The sequence below is a fragment of the Dama dama genome, chromosome 9 (assembly GCF_033118175.1).
Source record: "Dama dama isolate Ldn47 chromosome 9, ASM3311817v1, whole genome shotgun sequence".
In the NCBI taxonomy this organism is placed as follows: Eukaryota; Metazoa; Chordata; class Mammalia; order Artiodactyla; family Cervidae; genus Dama; species Dama dama.
In genome coordinates, this window is record NC_083689.1 from 12,807,877 (window position 1) to 12,828,040 (window position 20,164).

The 20,164-nt window shown below is 39.1% G+C and overlaps 2 protein-coding genes across 2 annotated transcripts; both read right to left on the reverse strand.

Moving 5' to 3' along the window:
- Nucleotides 1-4,452: 4,452 nt before the first annotated feature.
- On the reverse strand, nt 4,453-5,421 carry LOC133061582 (olfactory receptor 7A17-like). Its single transcript, XM_061149554.1, has one exon. The coding sequence runs from the start codon at nt 5,419-5,421 to the stop codon at nt 4,453-4,455; it is 969 nt and encodes a 322-aa protein (XP_061005537.1).
- An 11,525-nt stretch (nt 5,422-16,946) lies between these two features.
- Nucleotides 16,947-17,801, reverse strand: LOC133061583 (olfactory receptor 7D4-like). Its single transcript, XM_061149555.1, has 2 exons — nt 17,447-17,801; nt 16,947-17,161 (listed from the first exon to the last, which is right to left on the reverse strand). Exons 1-2 carry the CDS (start codon nt 17,799-17,801, stop codon nt 16,947-16,949), a joined length of 570 nt encoding a protein of 189 aa, XP_061005538.1.
- Nucleotides 17,802-20,164: the final 2,363 nt, after the last annotated feature.

Consider the following 20,164-nt stretch of genomic DNA (forward strand, 5'->3'; position numbering starts at 1 on the left):
GTCTTTTCTCCATTGTGTATTCTTGCCTCCTTTGTCGAAGATAAGGTGTCCATAGGTGCATAGATTTACCTCTGGGCTTTCTATTTTGTTCCATTGATCTATGTTTCTGTCTTTGTGCCAGTACCATACTGTCTTGATGACTGTTGCTTTGTAGTATAGCCTGAAGTCAGGCAGGTTGATTCCCTCAGTTCCATTCTTCTTTCTCAAGATTGCTTTGGCTATTTGAGGTTTTTTGTAATTCTATACAAATTGTGAAATTATTTGTTCTAATAATTTCTTTATATTCCAACTTTCTTTAAAAGTTTCTTTCAACATAAAAAATTGGATTATAAATGTTTCTGTGTGCATGTGCTTGCATGTATATTGACGTGTTTATTTGAGAGAAGATTATATACAATTAATGCACACACATGTGCCTCTTACATATGAATTTTTAAGCTATACAGCTATTTTTATAGATTTCCTATTTTCTCACAGCATCCCTCAGAAGTTATGTTTATTATTCCACATTACCTTTAGAAGTAAGCAAACAGAGGCCAGGGGAATTCCATTTATTAAAAGTTCATAGCAAAGCAGCAAAACTTATTGGGTACCTTCTCAAGATATATAGAAATGGAACTAGGTTGTATATACTTTTAATTTTAATGATTTTTAACTGGGTTCAATTTATTATATGTAACTATGCTTTAATCAATTTATGAATATTTAAAAATTCCAGTATGCATGTCATGGTAGTATCTGGAGCAAAAGTAACTGAATCACATCTAACAGGAGTGGGAAGTTTTGCTTCTAAGTGGGATAAAGCAAAGCTTCTTATGTGGATATTAAAGTAGCTAAAGACTTCCTAGATGGATCAGTGGTAAAGAATGTGCCTGCCAGTGCAGGAAATGCAGGAGACACAGGTTCCATCTCTGGGTCAGGAAGATATCCTGGAGAAGGAATTGGCAATTCACTCCAGTATTCTTTGCCTGGGAAATCCCACAGACAGAGGAGCCTGGTGGGCTTCAGTCCATGGGATCGCAACAGAGTTGGCCATGACTGAGCTACTGGGCACACACACATGTAAGGTAGTTAAATTATATTAAGACAACTCACACTTAATAAACTCATTTCCCCCCTAAAAACTGGGACATTAGCCTACATATATCAAAGGAGTTTTATACAGAAGAGGAGTACAGCCTCACACGACATCATGGATGAGTCTTAGAATCACAACATAGAGTTTCATGTCTGACTACACTAGACTCATGGAGGAGAAGGGGGCGACAGAGGATGAGATGGTTGGATGGCATCATTGACTCAATGGGCATGAGTTTGAGCAAACTCCAGGAGATAGTGAAGGACAGGAAAGCCTGGTATGGTGCAGTTCATGGGGTCACAGAGAGTCAGACATGACTTAGGGACTGAAGAGCAACAGACTCATGAAAAGCCCTGCAGAGATCAGAACAAGTCCCCATCCTGTCATGACATTAGATAATAGAGATGTTCTATTAATCTGTTCTATTTAGGCAAGTTTGTATATAGCGGTTGTTACTGAACCAAACTTGAGTATACTCCCCTGAGTGCAGTAAAGCCAATCTACTGACACCAGGTTGTGATGCAGCAAAGCACAGGGTTTATTGCAGGGTCCCAAACAAGGAGAATGAGCAACTCATGCTCAAAAGACCCCATATCTCTGATACATTTCTGGGAAGAGGTTTTAAAGACAGTGTGAGAGACTGGGTCAAAGTTGTGAGACCAGATTGTGTGCCATTATTCTGATTGATTGGTGGTAAGTTAACAGAATAATATTTTTGGAATCACAGTCATCAATCTTCTTATTCCAACTGGTCTGGGGTCTAGGAGCCTGTGGTCAGCGTGCAGTTAAGATTTTCCACCTGATTGGAGTTTTAGACTCTTCAGGATGACTCAAACCTATGGTGCAAGAATTATCTATAGGCGAGGGTGGAGCTATTTGAAAGAATAGCATGAAACATGTACATTGCCATATGTAAAATAGATGACCAGTGCAAGTTCGATGAATGAAGCAGGACACTCAAAGCCAGTGTTCTGTGACAACCTAGAGGGATAGGATGGGGAGGGAGGTGGGTTCAGGTTGGAGGGGACACATGTATATCTGTGGCTAATTCATATTGATGTTTAGCAAAAACCATCATAATATTGCAAAGTAACTATCCTCCAATTAAATAAATTAATTAAAGAAAAAGAATAGCTGGGAAAAAACCGTAATGTTAAAAAAGGGGAATTATGTATAGCCCTTGAAGAGGAGCAAAGGTCCTTAACTTTGTTTTGTGCGTGCTAAGTCACTTCAATCGTGTCTGACTCTTTGAGATCCTACAGACCATAGACTGCCAGGCTCCTCTGTCCATGGGATTTTCCAGGCAAGAATACTGGAGTAGGTTGTCATGCCCTCCTCCAAGGGATCTTCCCAACCCAAGGACTGAACCTCCATCTACTGAATTGGCAGGCGAGTTGCTTACTACTACTGGCACCCTGGAAGCCCTGACGTTGTTTTATGGCTAGGCTATTGCTATTTTGTGTTTTGTTTTGTTTAGTCAGTAAGTTGTGTCTGATTCTTTGCGACTCCATGGATAGTAACCTGCCAGGCTCCTTTGTCCATGGGATTTTCCAGGCAAAAATACTGGAGTGGGTTGCCATTTTCTTTCCCAGGGGGGTCTTTCTGATCCAGGGATCAAACCTCTATCTCTTGCACTGGTAAGCAGATATTTACTGTTGAGCCACCAGGGAAGCTCAAAGGTCCTTGACTTTGTTTTGTCTTACTTGACAGTTTTCCTTTGTTCTGCATTTTCACACTTTTCTGATTAAATCTGTTCTTTGGAGCTCAGGGAAAGCCTAAGAGGCTAAAATTCTCAGCACACAAGATGAAGGAGCCACAAGAGGGTCTGTCTCTGGGAAGACCCCACAAGGTCCTGCTCAGTTTCACAGCTAACTGATGTGATAATAAAACTGAATGGAATTGAAGGTAATTTTAATCGTCTCATTCTGCTTGTTCAAAATATTTGTTTTGAAATTTGAAGATAACTGTCATGACTACTCTGTTGCTCAACTTTATTTTATATAAAATACAAAACAAAAATATGCCAAAATAAATTTAAAAAATGGAAAAGTGACTCCCTTTGAGGTCATGTGGAGAGGCTGAAAAGATATGCATATTTGCACAACAGGAACCCAAGCTTTCCAGTGAGTCATCCTATAATTATGAAGGGTAATATATAGTGGATGATATTAATACTGTTCATTCTCTGCCCTTTTAGCAATTGTGAGAAAATTTTGAAGAGTGGATGTTATTTCATTCTGAGGAATGGAAGGAATCAAATGTTGTGAAGGCAGTGGAAATTTCAAACAGACACAAGAAAATAATTTAATAAAAAACCAAAACGTGCCTCCAGTCCTTCAGCTCAATGAATATACCTTATAAATGAACACTGATGGCCCATATGTTGATGAGTATGTGAACTGTCTGGAAAATACATCTTTTTCATAGACTAATATTTTGTTTCATCGTACTTAGGTTTAACCCTACTCTAAGGCTTAGTCACTTCAGCTGTGTCCTACTCTTTGTGACCCAGTGGACCATAACTGCCAGGCTTCTCTGTCCATGGGATTCTCCAGACAAGAATACTAGAGTGTGTTGCCATTTACTTCTCCAGGGAACCTTCCCGACCCAGGAGTTGAACCCACATCTCCTGTGTCTCCTGCATTGGTAAGTGGGTTCTTTATAACTAGCATCACCTGGGAAGCCCACTCCAAGGCCATAGTAGCCATACTATATCTATTAGTAATAGGTGACTTCATAGATTCCACTAGGAGATGTATTTTATTTTCAGATATTGCTAGTGACTATGGTAGATAGAGTAGACACAAGACTGTGCAGAAAATAAGAGCTTAATGAGTAGAAAATACCCTTGATCAGTGACAACAACCAGTATGTTAAATTTGTATTATCAAAAAGAGCAATTAATGTAGTGATATGTAAAGAATGGTTTTTGCAAAAGTTAGAAATGATGGTCTCAGATTTTCATCTGTTGTAAACTTACAAATATTCTGACTGCCAAGAAGTTTTCACCCCACTTATGGGAATGGTACAGCTCATGATTATTTCTTTTAGTCAAATAAAATAAAAAATACTCAATATGACATATTTTATTTTAGAGGAAATAATTCTTAAGAGATCCATGTAGACTCTTGAGATAAAAGGGTATTTTCAAATATTTCACATCCAAGACTAGAAATGCAATTGTGAGAGTAGGAAAATGAAAAAGGGAAAAATCATGCATATCAGAGATATGACAAAACATACAAGTGTGTGGCACACCTTGTATGAAGTCAAAATCAAGCTAGAAATTCCAAGGAAAATAAAAGAGGCAATGTTCTACTTCCACAATATGATAAAAGACTGGCAATGTTTGGCACAGGCTTTGAGCTCTGCTATCATGGGCACTTCTTAAGCCCAAGGACAAAATGACATTTTAGAGTTACCTCTTCAAAGAGTATTTTCAGACCCCTCTTTAAGTCTTTATTTCTCAGACTGTAGATGAAGGGATTCAGCATGGGTGTGACCACAGTGTACATCACTGAGGCTGTTGCACTTGAGTGTAAGCTGTGGGTACCAGCAGAGCTAAGGTATACTCCTAAACCTGTACAATAAAATAAGGAGACAACAGAGAGGTGAGATGCACAGGTGGAAAATGCTTTATACTTCCCCTGAACTGATGAGATTCCACGTATGGAGGAAAGTATCTTATAATATGAGTAAAGGATACCAAAGAGGGGACCACCAACCAACAGGACAGCTGCAAAATATATCAGTATGTTATTGAGAAAGGGGTCAGAACTAGCAAGTTGTATCATCTGATTGAGTTCACAGAAAAAGTGGGGGATTTCTAAGACTGTACAGAAGGACAGTTTCAACACCATTAAGCTTTCTAACAAGGAATGAAGGACACCGATGAGCCAGGACACCAGCACCAACAGTCCGTAGAGCCGGGGGTTCATGAGGACTGTGTAGTGCAGGGGGTGACAGATGGCCACAAATCGGTCATAGGCCATGATGGTCAGCAGTAAAATGTCCAGTACTACAAAGAGTGTGAAAAAATACACCTGGGTAATGCAGCCTTCAAATGTTATGACTTTGCTCTGGGTCTGGATGTTCCACAACATCTTTGGGATGGTGGTGGAGGTGAAGCAGATGTCTACAAAAGACAGGTTGGAGAGGAAGAAGTACATGGGGGTGTGGAGGTGGGAGTCCGAGCTGACAGCCAAGATGATGAGCAGGTTTCCAAACACAGTGATCAGGTACATGGAGAGAAAAAGTCCAAATACGAGAGGTTGCAGTTCTGGTTCCTCTGAAAATCCCAGAAGGTGAAATTCTGAAACCCCCGTTAGGTTCTTCGGTTCCATTTGGTGGTTTGACTACCAGGAAAGGGGAAAATTACATGACTATTTTCACACAAATGGGCATTACTCACATGATTGAATTGCTATCTTCTATATTTTCCCATAAAGATGTTAATGTCAATATTTTGTTCACAGATTTTGTGTACTTTAGGTAAACCCCTACCCACTTCAGTATTCTTGGGCTTCCCATGTGGCTCAGCTTGTAAAGAATCCACCTGCAATGTGGGAGACCTGGGTTCGATCCCTGGGTTTGGAAGAAACCCTGGAGAAGGGAGAGGCTACCCACTCCAGTATTCTGGCCTGGAGAATTCCATGGACTGTATAGTCCATGGGGTCTCAAAGAGTCGGACATGACTGAGCGACTTTCACACTTCACTAGGTAAACTCTAATCATCTCTAATTAGCAGACTTGTCTAAGAGTCAGTGTTTTCCCCAAGATGTCACATATTCAGAGTTTTAGTGAGAAATTCTTTCATGTATCTGAAAAATGTAAGTAGAATAGTGACAATGTCCCAAGTACTGTCTATACAGGGAATGTAGTTTGCTGACAACAAAAGCTCCTAAGATCCCATTTTGGAGATAGAATATAAGCCGACAAAAATTACATAGCATATCAGATGGTGACAGGTGTAGAAAAAGGAAGGAGGTATGATGTAGAGAGTCAAAAGGGGGTGATTTTTTATGTCTGTTTAGGTAAGACCTGTGAGCAAGGTGCTATTTGAACAGAGACCTCAAGGATGACAGAACTAGGGCCATGAGCATACCTGGGGCAGTGCATCTTGGCAAGGTGGCAGCTAATTTGAAGGTCCTGAAGAAGGTGTTTGTTTAAGATGCTCCAGTCCAGAAAAGAAAGCCAGTCTGGTGAGGGACATGAGCAGAAGGGAGAGGGAGAGAAATGGTGTCAGAAGATGTTGAGGAACAAGGTGTTCTCTCTCCTGCTGCTGAAACATCAAGTCACAAGGAGTTCTTCATTCATGTTATGTATCTTCTATATTTTAAGGAATTCACTGTTAGAAAAAGCCATATGAGAGACATTGAAGGAAAATGCAAAACCAAATTCCAGGTGAAAAGTTTATAATTGTTGTTCAGTTGCTACTGAGAAGGTAACAGGCAGGAAGGCTAGGGGTCTCCAAACAGAAGAAACAGGCTGCAAGTGTCAGCACTTAAGTGGCAGGAGGAAACAAACTACAAGTGTCAGACCTTCCCCCCCCTTCTCTATACAAAATTAAAAGGCAAAGTTAAAATTACAATTAAAAGGCGGGTTCTTTTAAAATTCTGTGTTGCCATGAGGACACCTGTTTCCACCTGAGGTTTTTTTCAAATCTTGAGCTAAGCAATTCATTTTTCTTACGGAAATGTTCTCTTTAGATGTGTTAATGAGACTATGTATTTGCTTGGGAATCTGTCTTTCTTCAAGATTCCTGTCAATTGTTTTATGGCCTGGGATAACTCACCTTGTGCTGATGTTATCTCAAAATGCATATTGTGGGTGAGGGGCCTGGTGCCACTCTCTGAGTTTTGAGACATTTCCTTTTAGCAGCCTGCTAATAGGTCTATAACTTCTTGCTAAAAACTAGAAAGGGAGCACTCTTTCTGCCCGCTTCTGATGTCTATGTCAGAAGCTTTCTCTCTTTTATAATTTAATAAAACTTTATTACACAAAAGCTCTGAGTGATCAAGCCTTGTCCAGTGACAAGGATCTAAGTGACAAGATCCAGTGGCCCTGGATCTAATTCCTCTCCTCCTGAGGCCAAAAATCCCAGCGTGTTTCATGGCTCAGCAATAACCTTTCACTACATCATGTTCCATTTTTTGCAACCCCATTAACTGCAGCACACCAGGATTCCCTTTCCTTCACTATCTCCGGGAGTTTGCTCAAACTTATGTCAATTAAGTTGATGATGCCATCCAACCATCTTGTCTTCTGAGTCATAATATTTTAATAATATCACTAAATCAATTTTTTGTTATGAAAGGCAATGAAAGAAATAAGATGACAGCAAGTTTTTATAGTATGAGACAGAAGCACTATTCAAGTCATAATTTTCTCTTATATGGAAATATATGGATTCCAATATGCATATGGAAGATAAGGGTGATATTTATTCCAATGTAAAGAGAAGAGTCTTTCAGTTGGAGGCTGACTACAATGCAATTTTTAGTGATAGATTTAGAACAAAAAGACAATAAGGGATGTGGAAAGTAGTTGGAAATATGCAAAAATGTATCTTATTTGCACTAAATATGAAGAAGAACATTCATTTTCATTTTTGTTTAAGGCAAGGGTTTGCAAGTGAAGAATATTTGAGTGATGGCTCAGTTCCTTCAGTTAAAAAAATATTAGAGAGAGCATAAGATGACTGACACAGATTTTTCACATAAAAAATTTTAAATTCTCACACATTCTGCACAAATAGTTGTATACATACATGACATATTCAGCAATCTTAATGATAAAAACCAAGTTTCTAGTTTGAAAGCATATAATAAAAAAAAAGGAGCAAAAACATGCTGAACTTCTCATAGGAAAGCAAAGGACTTGAATGGGTCAATTTTAAAATGAGGAAGTAATTGGCTAGTGAATTTATTTAACTTAATCTCATTTAATCTTTACTTAATCTTTAACATTTATTTAATCTTATAAGCAATGAATAATTGTGGAGTAAGCTCATTGGCATACCCATTTTCACATAATAAAAAATTTTTTAATTTTAATATTAAGAGGCTGGAAATGCTGTGAGATGTATGTCTCCTGAACTGCTGTCACAGGAAATTGTTTGCCAGTATTCCTTTTTCTGGATCTTACTCATTATAGTGAAATATGCTTCTTCTTTGAAAAATATTCTATATCACTGTACATCCCCCCATAGCTAGTACCCTATATCTCTATTTCAGTTAATTGCAAAGGTACTTGTACTTATGTTTCACTTTTACTGAAATCACTTTGTACCTCTCAATCCCTCTTCTTACTGGGCTTCCATGTCCATCATTTAATAGTCAATGTTGACCCCTGGATTGTTGAGTTCAGTATTCACTTCTATGCATCATGAAATAATCCATTAATTTATCAGTCAATACAACAAACAACCGCAGTGATCATGACTCTGGGTTTAGTCTACATAGGTGCTCAGGCGAATTCAGGTCAATATTTGTGGCTGTCATTCCATCTGACCATCTCTTGTAGTATTTACTGGGCTCTTGGACACACCCGGGTGGAGTTTCTGACAGCAAGGTCTCAACATACATGGCCCAACTCATCTTGATGGAGATAGAGACTCTGTCTACAGATTAGATTGTGGAGTCAGGCATCGGTCCCCCAACTAGAGTTCTGACTCTGCAACCACCAGCCATGCCTCAATCTAGTCCAAGTTTGCACAGGCTGAGGGACTGCAGCACAGGAAATATTTATGGCTCCTTATGTCTGCTCATTAGCATGATTCCCTTTTGTAACTACCACCTCTAATAATTGATTTCCCTTTGGGACAGTGGTCTGGTCAGATAGGAAAAGTTTCCTGCTCATACTCTGTGTCTGGGATACAATGTTACAAGCCAGATGAATTCAGTATTCAGTGTATATTACTTCTTTAATAAATTCACCAGTCTTCCAGAGGAATAAACCTTAAGGTCCCAACACTTCACCCTATCTCTTAGTTCAAATTTTCTCCAGAGTCTAAGCTTGAGGATTCTGTCTTGGTTAGATCCCTAATCAAGGCACTGACTTCACTCCTGGTGAGCCACAGCCCTCCATATCTAGAGAAAATTAGCATTCCAATCTTCAAAAGTGGGATAACTTTATTCCTTAATATAAAACCTTGGACAGTGTTGTGCTTGGATTTATGACAGTTTTGCCAAAACAGTTAAGAGCTTCATACTTACAGCAACAGTTAAGAGCTTCCAGGAAGTCCCTCATTAGAAAATGTTTGCTATAAGAGTTGTATGGATTTTAGTACTGTATAGGGACTGTGTAACTTAATATTTAAAAAACTCCATCCTATGTAATTAGTTAGTTCAGTCACTCAGTCGTGTCTGACTCTTTGTGACCCCATGGACTGCAGCACACCAGGCTTCCCTGTCCATCACCAGCTCCTAGAGCTTGCTCAAACTCATGTCCATCGAGTCGGTGATGCCATCCAACCATCTCATCCTCTCTTGTCCCCTTCTCCTGCCTTCAGTCTTTCCCAGCATCAGCGTCTTTTCCAGTGAATCAGTTCTTTGCATCAGGGGGCCAAAGTATTGGAGTTTCAGCTTCAACATCAGTCCTTCCAATGAATACTCAGGACTGATTTCCTTTAGGATGAGCTGGTTGGATCTCCTTGCATTCCAAGGGATGCTCAAGAGTCATCTCCAACACCACAGTTCAAAAGCATCAATTCTTCGGTGCTCAGCTTTCTTTATAGTCCAAGAATATAAGCCAGCAAAAATTATGTAGCATGGCAGCTAGTGGTGGGTGGTATGAAGAAAAAGAAAGGAGGTATGATGTAGAGAGTCAAAAGGGAATATGAGTTTTCATATATGTTTAGGTAAGACCTGTGAACAAGGTGCTATTAGAACAGAGACCTCAAGGATGACAGAACTAGGACCATGAGCATACCTGGGGCAGTGCATCTTGGCAAGGCAGCAGCTAATTTGAAGGTCCTGAGGAAGGTGCTTGTTTAAGATGTTCCAGTCCAGAAAAGGAAGCCAGTCTGGTGAGGGACATGAGCAGGAGGGAGAGTGAGGAGAGATGGCGTCAGAGGATGTTGAGGAACAAGGTGTTCTCCCTCTTGCTGCTGAAAATTCAAGTCACAAGGGGTTCTTCATCCATGTTTTTTACCTTCTGCACTTTGTGAAATTCAATATTAATAAAGCCATATGAGAAACAATTAATGGAAAATCCAAAACCAAATTCTAAAGAAAAGGTTATGATAATTATAACTTAATATCACTAATTCAGTTTTTTATAACAAAAGACATTGAAGGAGATAATATGACAGCAAGTTGTTATAATATGAGATGGAAGCACTGTCCAAATTAGAATTTCCTCTTACTTAGAAACATGGATTCCAATATGAATGTGGGAGATAAGGGTGATATTTATTCAAATGTAAAGAAGAGAAGTTTTCTAATAGAGGCTGAACATGATGCAACTTTTAGAGACAGGTCTAGAATGAAAGGACCATAAGGAGTAAGAAATGTGGAAAGTAGTTCAAAATATGCAAAAGTGTGATTTATCTGCACCATGTACAAAGAAGAACATCCCTTTTCATTTTTGTTTAAGGCAAAGATTTGCAAGTGAAGAATAGTTAAGTGATGGCTCAATTCCATCAGTTAAAAAAAAATTGGAGAGAGCATAGGATGACTGACAGGTTTTACCACACAAAATTTTAAATTCTCAGAATTTCTACACAAATAATTGTATATACACATGACATATCTCAGGGCGAACAGATTTTGATCATAAAAACCCAATTTCTAGTTTGAAAGTATATATTAAAAAAAAAAAAAAACAGGAACAAAAACTTGCTGAATTTCCTATATGAAAGCAAAGAATTTGAACGGTCAGTTTTAAAAGGAGGAAATAATGGCCTAACGATTCTACTGGATCAAACCAGTCAATCCTAAAGGAAATCAGTCCTTAATATTCACTGGAAGGACTGATGCTGAAGCTGAAGCTCCAATACTTTGGCCACTTGATGAAAAGAACTGATTCATTGGAAAAGACCCTGATGCTAGGAAAGATTGAAGGGAGGAGGAAAAGGGGATGATAGAGGATAAGATGGTTCTATGGCATCACTGACTAGATGGACATGAGTTTGAGCAAGCTCTTGGAGTTGGTGAAAGACAGGGAAGCCTGGCATGCTGCAGTCCATGGGGTCACAGAGTTGGACACGACTGAGTGACTGAATTGAACAGAACAGAACTGAACCAAATGACTCTACACATATATTTAATCTTATAGGTAATGAAATAATTGCAGGGTAAGCTCTTTGGCACACAATTTTGATTTAATAAAAATTTTTTTTTTAATATTAAGAGGGAGGAGACACTGAAATGTATGTCTCATGAACTGCTGTTGCAGGGAAATGATTGGCAGCATTCTAGGTCTGGATCTCACTCATCATAGTTAAATATGCTTCTCCTTAGAAAAACATCCTATATCACTGTACATCCCTCCACCAGCTAATTCCCTATATCTCTACTTTTCCTGCCCATACTCTGTGCCTAGGATACAGAATATATAGTTTTATATTTTCTGCACACTGAATTGTCTTCACCTAAACTTTTGAATGAGAAGTGTATCAATTCATTTCATATACATAATCAATTCTATGTTTTTAATGCAAGGACCCATGAATCACATCAAATAATATACTTCTGAAAAAGTTTGGATTGATATATTCAAAAAGATCTCTCTCTCTCTATATATATGTATATAATCAAGACAAATTGAAAGGTATTCAACAAATTAAAAGGTATTATTGTTGTTTAGTTGCTAAGTCATTTCCAACACTTTGCAACCCCATGGACTGTAGCCTGTCAGGCTCCTCTGTTTATGGGCTTTCCAAGGCAAGAATACTGGAGTGGGTTACTTCTTTCTTATAAATTTATTCTCCATTTATATCCATGGTCTTGATGGAACTGTAAATTGGTGCAGCTACTATGGAAAAGAGTAGGGAGACTGCTCAAAAAATTAAGCATAAAATTACCTTATGATCCAGCTATTCCAATTTGAGTATTTATCCTAAAAATACAAAATCAGAAATTTGAAAAGATATATGTGCCCCTAAGTCCATCACAACATTATTTTCAACAGCCAAATATGGAAACAACCTAAGTGCCCATCAATGGATGATAGGCATATATGTATGTAAAAGAAGAAGGCATGTGTGTATGTACAATGTAATGCTACTCAGTTATACAAAAATGATGAAATCTTGGAGGAGGAGATTAAGATGGCAGAGTAAGAAGATGTGGACCCCACCTTGCCCACAAACTCATCAAAAATAATTTACATGTGATATATATACACAACTGTATTTAAAACTGGAGAAGGAAATGGCAACCCACTCCAGTATTCTTGCCTGGAGAATCCCATGGACAGAGGAACCTGGTGGGCTACAGTCTATAGTGTCACAAAGAGTTGGACACGACTGAGAGACTAACACACACACATATTTAAAATAGATAACTAATAAAGACCTATTGTCAAGGCTATGGTTTTTCCATTGGTCATGTATGGATGTGAGAGTTGGACTATAAAGAAAGATGAGCACTGAAGAATTGATGCTTTTGAACTGCGGTGTTGGAGAAGACTCTTGAGAGTCCCTTGGACTGCAAAGAGATCCAACCAGTTCATCCTAAAGATCAGTCCTGGGTGTTCATTGGAAGGACTGATGTTGAAGCTGAAGCTCCAATATTTTGGTCACCTGATGTGAAGAGCTGACTCATTTGAAAAGACCCAGATGCTGGGAAAGATTGAGGGCAGGAAGAGAAGGGGACGACAGAGGATAAGATGGTTAGATGGCATCACCGACACAATGGACATGGGTTTGTGTGGATTCTGGGAGCTGGTGATGGACATGGAGGCCTGGCATACTGTGGTTCATGGGGTTGCAAAGAGTCGGACATGACTGAGTGAGTGACCTGAACTGAACTGAAGGACCTACTGTATAGCACAAGGAACTCTATTCAATACTCTGTAATGGCTTACATGATAAAAAAGCTAGAAAGAGTGTATATACATACATGTATAATGGATTCACTTCTCTGTACCCCTGAAACTAACACAATGTTGTAAATCAATTATACCACAGTAATAATTTTTAAGAAGTATATGCATTAAAAAACCAGTGATAAAACTCAACATCCATTCATGATAACAATCCTCATCAAAGTGGGTATAGAGGGAACATATCTCAACAAAATGGCATTTATGACCTAAACACAGCCAACCTCATATTCTACAGTGAAAAGCTGAGAGTCCTTCCTCTAAATTCAGGAACAAGACAAGGATGCCCACTCTCTACTTCTAATATCCACTTCTAATACTTCAAAATACTTATGACATTTCCCGCAGAAATATAATAGATATTCCTAAAATTCAGGGCTTCCCTGGTGACTCAGATGGTAAAGAATTGGCCTGCAATGCAGGAGACCCAGGTTTGATCCTTTGGTCAGGAAGATCCTCTGGAGAAGGGAATGGCTACCGACTCCAGTATTCTTGCCTGGAGAATCCCATGGACAGAGGAGCCTTGGTGGGTTACAGTTCATGGGGTTGCAAAGAGTTGGACACAACTGAGGGACTAAAACACATACATGGCTAAAATTCATATGGAACCACAAAAGAATCTGAATAGTCAAAGCAATTGCAAAACAAAGCCAATCAACTAACCAACCAAAAAAATCCCCATGACAATGAAATTGGATGTATCATTCTCCTAAACTTCAGACTATACTGCAAAGCTACAGTCATCAAAATGGCATTGTACAGTCACATACAATCAATGGAACAGAATTGAGAGCTGAGAAATAAACCACACACTTATGACAAAGTAGGCAAGTATATTAAATAAAGAGTCTTTCAACAAGTGGTCCTGGGAAATTTGGACAGCTACATGTAAAGAATTAGATTAAAATATTTCTCACACCATATACAAAAATAAACACAAATGGATTAAAGACTTAAAGGTAAGACTGGAAAGCATAAAAATCATAGAAGAAAGCATAGGTAGAACAGTCTTTGACTTAAATCATAGCAATATTTTTTGGATCTCTCTCCTAAAGCAAAGGAAATAAAATAAAAAATAAACGTGACCTAATTAGACTTGAAAGCTTTTGTAAAGCACAGAAAGCCATTTCCCATGAGGCGACAATCTACTGGATAGTTTATTGATAACAACAACCAAAATAAACAAATATGAATTGTAAACATCTGCTATTTCTTATTTTTGGCATTTGCATCAATATTTAAGACAGCATTCATGGTCGTTCTGTTTTTCAAGTTTACTTCAAAAAACTCTATTAAAATGTGATTCCATTTATGTTACTTTCCAGGAAACCAGGGGAGATTGGAATAAAATAAATACTTGTGGAGAAAAATTGGTGAGTCTGAATTACAGGCTGGGCAGGAATTCAACCTCTCTTGTCAGTTGCCCTTTGATCATAATAATGGAAGAGATTTCTGATCATAATGAGGACTTACAATGGATGATATTCAAATGTACATTTGTTGATTCTTTTTTTAAATTATGCCTAACTTTAGAAAAGAGTGAGGTGTTTAATTTAGAGCTATGGGAAGATTCATGAGTGGGCAGCACTGTAAATATTCAGGGGGAAACAGAAATATAATACAGCAAGTTTCCTAGATATGAATGAGTTCCTTTCCAAGAGTGTGTTCATAAGTCCAATTTGTTCATAAGTCCAACACAATTAGCCTACCCAACTAACACAATAGTACTATACTATAGTACTAACACATAGTACTATACTATAATCAGTTTCCTTGGAGAAACAGCAACCCACTCCAGTATTCTTGCCTGGGAAATCCCATGGACAGAAGAGCCTGGTAGGCTACAGGTGATGGAGTCACAAAGAGTCAAACATGACTGAGTGACTAAACCACCACCATCACTATAATAGGTTTATACAATTTTTGCACAAATAACACATGAAAAACAAGTACAAAACATAAAGAAAACCTTCTCAATCTTACTGTACAGTGCCTTGAGAAGTACAGTGGTAGAGTACAGCAGCTAGCATATAGGGGTTGGTGTTGAGTGAACAGACAAGAATTACTGACTGGAGGAGGGAGAGGAGATGGGAGACGGTAGAGCTGAAGGATCATTAACAGTAGGAGATGGAAGCTGAAATTTCACTCATACCTGATGTTGATGACACAGGTTCTGATTCCTTGCTGGATTCGTTTGATCTACCCTCTTGAAAAAACTCCCCTCTTAGCTCCCAGGCTACTCTGGTAGCTCAGTTGGTGAAGAATCTGCCTGCAATGCAGGAGACCCTGTTTCGATTCCTGGGTCAGGAAGTTCCCCAGGAGAAGGGACAGGTTGCCCACTCCAGTATTCTCTGCCTTCTCTGTTGGCTCAGATGGTAAAAAATCTACCTGCAATGCAGGAGACCTGGGTTTGACCCCTGGCTTGGGAAAAGTCTCTGGAGAAGCAACCCACTCCAGTATTCTTGCTTGGAGAATTCCATGGACAGAGGAGCCTGGTGACTCTAGTCCTTGGGGTCGCAAAGAGTCAGACACGACTGAGCAGCTAAGCACTTGAAAAAACAATCTGTTGATGTCTTGGTGTGGCTTTTTCTCCCATCAGAGATGACAGGGCAGCACTGGATTGCATTCTGAATGGCTGCTGCAACCTTTGTGTGCCATTCTACATTTAGGTCCTGCACCTCAAAAACTAATTTGTTCTTGCTGTTCAGTCGCTCAGTCATGTCTGACTCTGTGAGACCCCATGGAGAGTCCATGGAAATCCCCAGACCAGAATACTGGAGTGGGTAGGCTTTCCTTTCTCCAGGGGGTCTTCCCAACTCAGAGATTGAACCCAGGTCTCCCACATTGCAGGTGGATTCTTTACCATCTGAACCACAAGAAAAGCCCAGTTTCTGCTGTATGACAAAGTAAATTAGGTACACGTATACATATATTCCCTCCCTCTTGGACAGGCTTTCCTGTCCATCTCCATCTCCCAGAGTTTGCTCAGACTCACATCCATTGAGTCGGTGATGCCATCCAACCATCTCATGCTGTCGCCCCTTCTCCTCCTGCCCTCTATTTTTCCTAACATCGGAGTCTTTTCCAGTGAGTTGACTCTTTGCATCAAGTGCCCTTTCAGATAAAGAGAATCCCCTTGCTATTTTCTGTGTCATGGTTCTCTCTGGTTCTTCAGTTACATCTTCTTCCTCTTGTCTTAGTCGTTTCTCGGGTCCTCCAATTCCTTCAATTCCTCGCTCCAGTCTCTTAGTTATTTTCATTTTTGTTTCCATCATTTTTACTTGGTGCTTCTTAGCAGTACCAACAACATCACCACTGCTTTTATGCTTGCTTCTGGACATCCTGGGATTGAAATAAAGAGAATTACTGTACCCTGTACAACACTGTACTGTAAAGTACACAAAAGCACAACTATTTGTAGAGGATATATGCATGTGACAACATATGCAAGACACTTTATATTTTATTTGAGAATAAATTGTTCTTAAGAAACACATCACATCATAGGATAATGGGAATTCCCCAACTGTTCAGATCCAAGGTTGAGATCCAAGGTTCTTTCTCAGATTTTCTTCTAAATCTGAGAAAGTGAGAAAACCATAAAACAGAAAAACTCTTGTATGTGAAAGGGAGAGTGAGCACGCACTTCAATAAAGTAAGTGACATGAACTGTATGGAGATGTTGAAATAAAAGAAATGAAAATCCCCGGAAATAAATAGAAGGAGCAAGTTCTACTTTCACAGCCAGATTAAAGAATCTGATCAAAGATTTGCAATTTCGAGCACTAGATCTCTGAATCCTTCAATTATGTGCCTTTCTTTATCTCAGGACAAGTGTCCTTTTTATAGCTGCTATTCTGAAGAATGCCTTCAGAGCCCTCTTTATGTCTCTGTTCCTTAGACTATAGATGAAAGGATTCAGCATGGGTGTGACCACAGTGTACATCATTGATGCTGTTGCACTTGACTGGGAGCTGTGGGTAGCAGCAGAGCTAACATACACTCCCAGGCTTGTACAATAAAATAAGGAGACAACTGAGAGGTGAGATACACAGGTGGAAAATGCTTTATACTTCCCCTGAGCAGATGAGATTCTGTGGATGGAAGACGCTATCTTAGTGTAAGAGTAAAAGATTCCAGTGAGGGGACCACCAGCTAGCAGCACAGCTGTGATGTATATTACCAAATCATTGGGAAAGCTGTCAGAACAAGCAAGTCGGACTAGCTGATTGAGTTCACAGAAATAGTGAGGGACTTCCAGCTCTCCACAGAAGGACAGTCTCAACACCATTAAGGTCTGTAACAATGAATGCAGGACACTGATGGCCCAGCTAACCAGAACCAAAATTCTACAGACTTTTGGATTCATGATGACTGTGTAGTACAGGGGGTGACAGATGGCTGCAAAGCGGTCATAGGCCATTACCGTCAGGAGGAAGTCATCCAACCCTGCAAACAGCATTAAAAAATACACCTGAATGATGCAGGCTTCATAGGTTATAACTTGGCTTTGGGTGTAGATGTTCCATAGCATTTTGGGGATGGTGGTGGAGGTGAAGCAGATGTCTACAAAGGACAGGTTGGAGAGGAAGAAGTACATGGGGCTGTGGAGGTGGGAGTCTGAGCTGATGGCCAAGATGATGAGCAGGTTTCCAAACACAGTGATCAGACACATGGAGAGAAAAAGCCCAAATACGAGGGGTTGTAGTTCTGGTTCCTCTGAGAATCCCAGGAGAAGAAATTCTGAAGGTCTTGTTAAGTTCCTTTGTGCCATATTTTGGAGGTGACTGAAAAGAAAGGGGAAAATGACATGTTTAATTTGCATCCTCACATCACTGAAATGCTACCATTTATATTTTGTGGTTAAAAATTAATTTCAGTATTTTGTTCTTGGATTTGGCAGAGTATACAGTCCTGAAAAACCAATTTTCCTAAAATCCAGTCATGGAGAAAGAATATAGGAAATAAAAAATTACAGCATGTCAGATGGTGACAGAGACTATGAAAAAAATGAAAGCAAGTGTAAGGGGAAAGAGTAAAGAGGGGGTGCTACTTTTTATAGGTGTTCAGGCAAGGCATGCAGAAAGGGTGACTTTGAACAGAGACCTCAATGAAGCGAGAGCAGCAGCCTTGAATATATCAAGTGTGTGCTTGGCAGGGAGAACAGCCAGTGCAAAGGCCCTGATGCTGGTGCTTGTTTAAGATGTTCTAGTTTAGAGGAAAGAAGCCAGTGTGGGGAGGGTAATGGACAAGAGATAGAGTGAGGACTGGTGGTGTCAGAGGATGTTGAGGACCAAGGTGGCCTCCTGATGCTGCTGAAATTGCAAGTCACGGGAGTCTTTCATCCATACTAGGTTCCTCTAGCACTTTCTGAAATTGTTGCAAGACTGTCCTGTATGTTTAAATAAATCCTTCTGTTGACTGAGTTATGGCCTCTGTATGAGTCACCTTGGAATATATCAGTTCAGTGCCCCTGATCTCAGGACTTCTCACACTCTACAAGGTACCACGTCTCTCTCACACACACACAGTAGACCCTGGCTTCCTAGGCTATATTACTTCCATGTATTTTTCACTCCCAACTACCCTGATTGACTTAGTTGATACAACTCAAGTCAATCAGATCAAATTATTTACAACTGGCATCTAGCAATTCTGGTTTATAATCTCAGATAGCAATAAACCTGAGTTTTATTTTGGTATGGTCATTTTCTTCCTTTTATTAAGCATACATTATTTGCTCTTTTCAGTGAGCAAAGATGCCTATATATCTATATATCTATAATCCTCCTCTAATCTGAAATACAAATTGTACAGTAGAAGAGAAAAATGAGCAAAGGGAAAAATCCAACACTTTATAAAAAGATGTATATAAGGTACAATGAATATGAATTGAATGTTGGCCATTTTTAGTCTCATGCAACAAATCTTGTTTTTCCTGAGACTAGTTAATATTTATTTGAGCTACTGTTTTTTTTTTTTTTTTAAGAATAAACTTATTCTTTATTCCATCCCACATACATCCAATAGAGAGGTTCTACAACAAGATTAACTATCCAGGTAAGGATACTCCAATAATAAAGTGCCATTGACATAGAGATGCCCCAAATTATGAAATTCCCACCACTACAAATCTTTTAGGAAGAATTTCAAGTCCAAAGATGGAATTCTCTAAAAAGTTAGAGTTCGATGATACTCTCCTATTGGCAAAATTCTATCTCTGTTTTCACATGTGGCATCTTCTCTTTGTTCTTTTTGGGTTTTGATTGCCTTTCTGATAAGTCCTATGGGCATGTTCTAGTCCTAGTTCTGATCTTTGCCCAACCATCAATGACCTCTGTAGTCCACATACACATACAAAACCTTCAGACATGGAAACAATTCCAGCCTTTTTTTCTTTATCCATTTCTCTGTTGTTGGACATTTAGGTTTCTTCCATGTCCTGGCTATTATAAATAGTGCTGCAATGAACATTGGGGTGCATATTTATTTTTGAATTATGGTTTTCTCTGGGTATATGCCCAGGAGTGAGATTGCTGGGTCATATGAAAAGCAGAAATAGAGATGCAGACATAGAGAACAAATGTATGGACACCAAGGGGATAAGAGGAGGTGGGAGGAATTGGGACATCGAGATTGACACTTGTACACTATTGATACTGTGTATAAAATAGATAACTAATGAAAACCTATTGTACAGCATAGGGAACTCTACTTCATGCCCTTTGGGTACCTGAATGGAAAGAAAGGGAGGGTATATATGTATATGTATGGCTGATTCATTTTGCTGTACAGTAGAAACTAGCACAATATTGTAAAGCAACTATGCTCCAATAAAAATTAATTAAAAAATAAAATGTAAGAAGAAAGCAGTATCCAAGTTGCAATTTCACGTTTATGGAAATTTGTGGCTTTCAATATGCTTAAGGGATCTTAATGCAAAGGAATCAAAATGCAATAAGTGATCTTTAGTCAAAACGTAAAAAAAGATGTTTTCCTCATGATGGCTGAATGTGAGGCAACATTTAGATATAGATC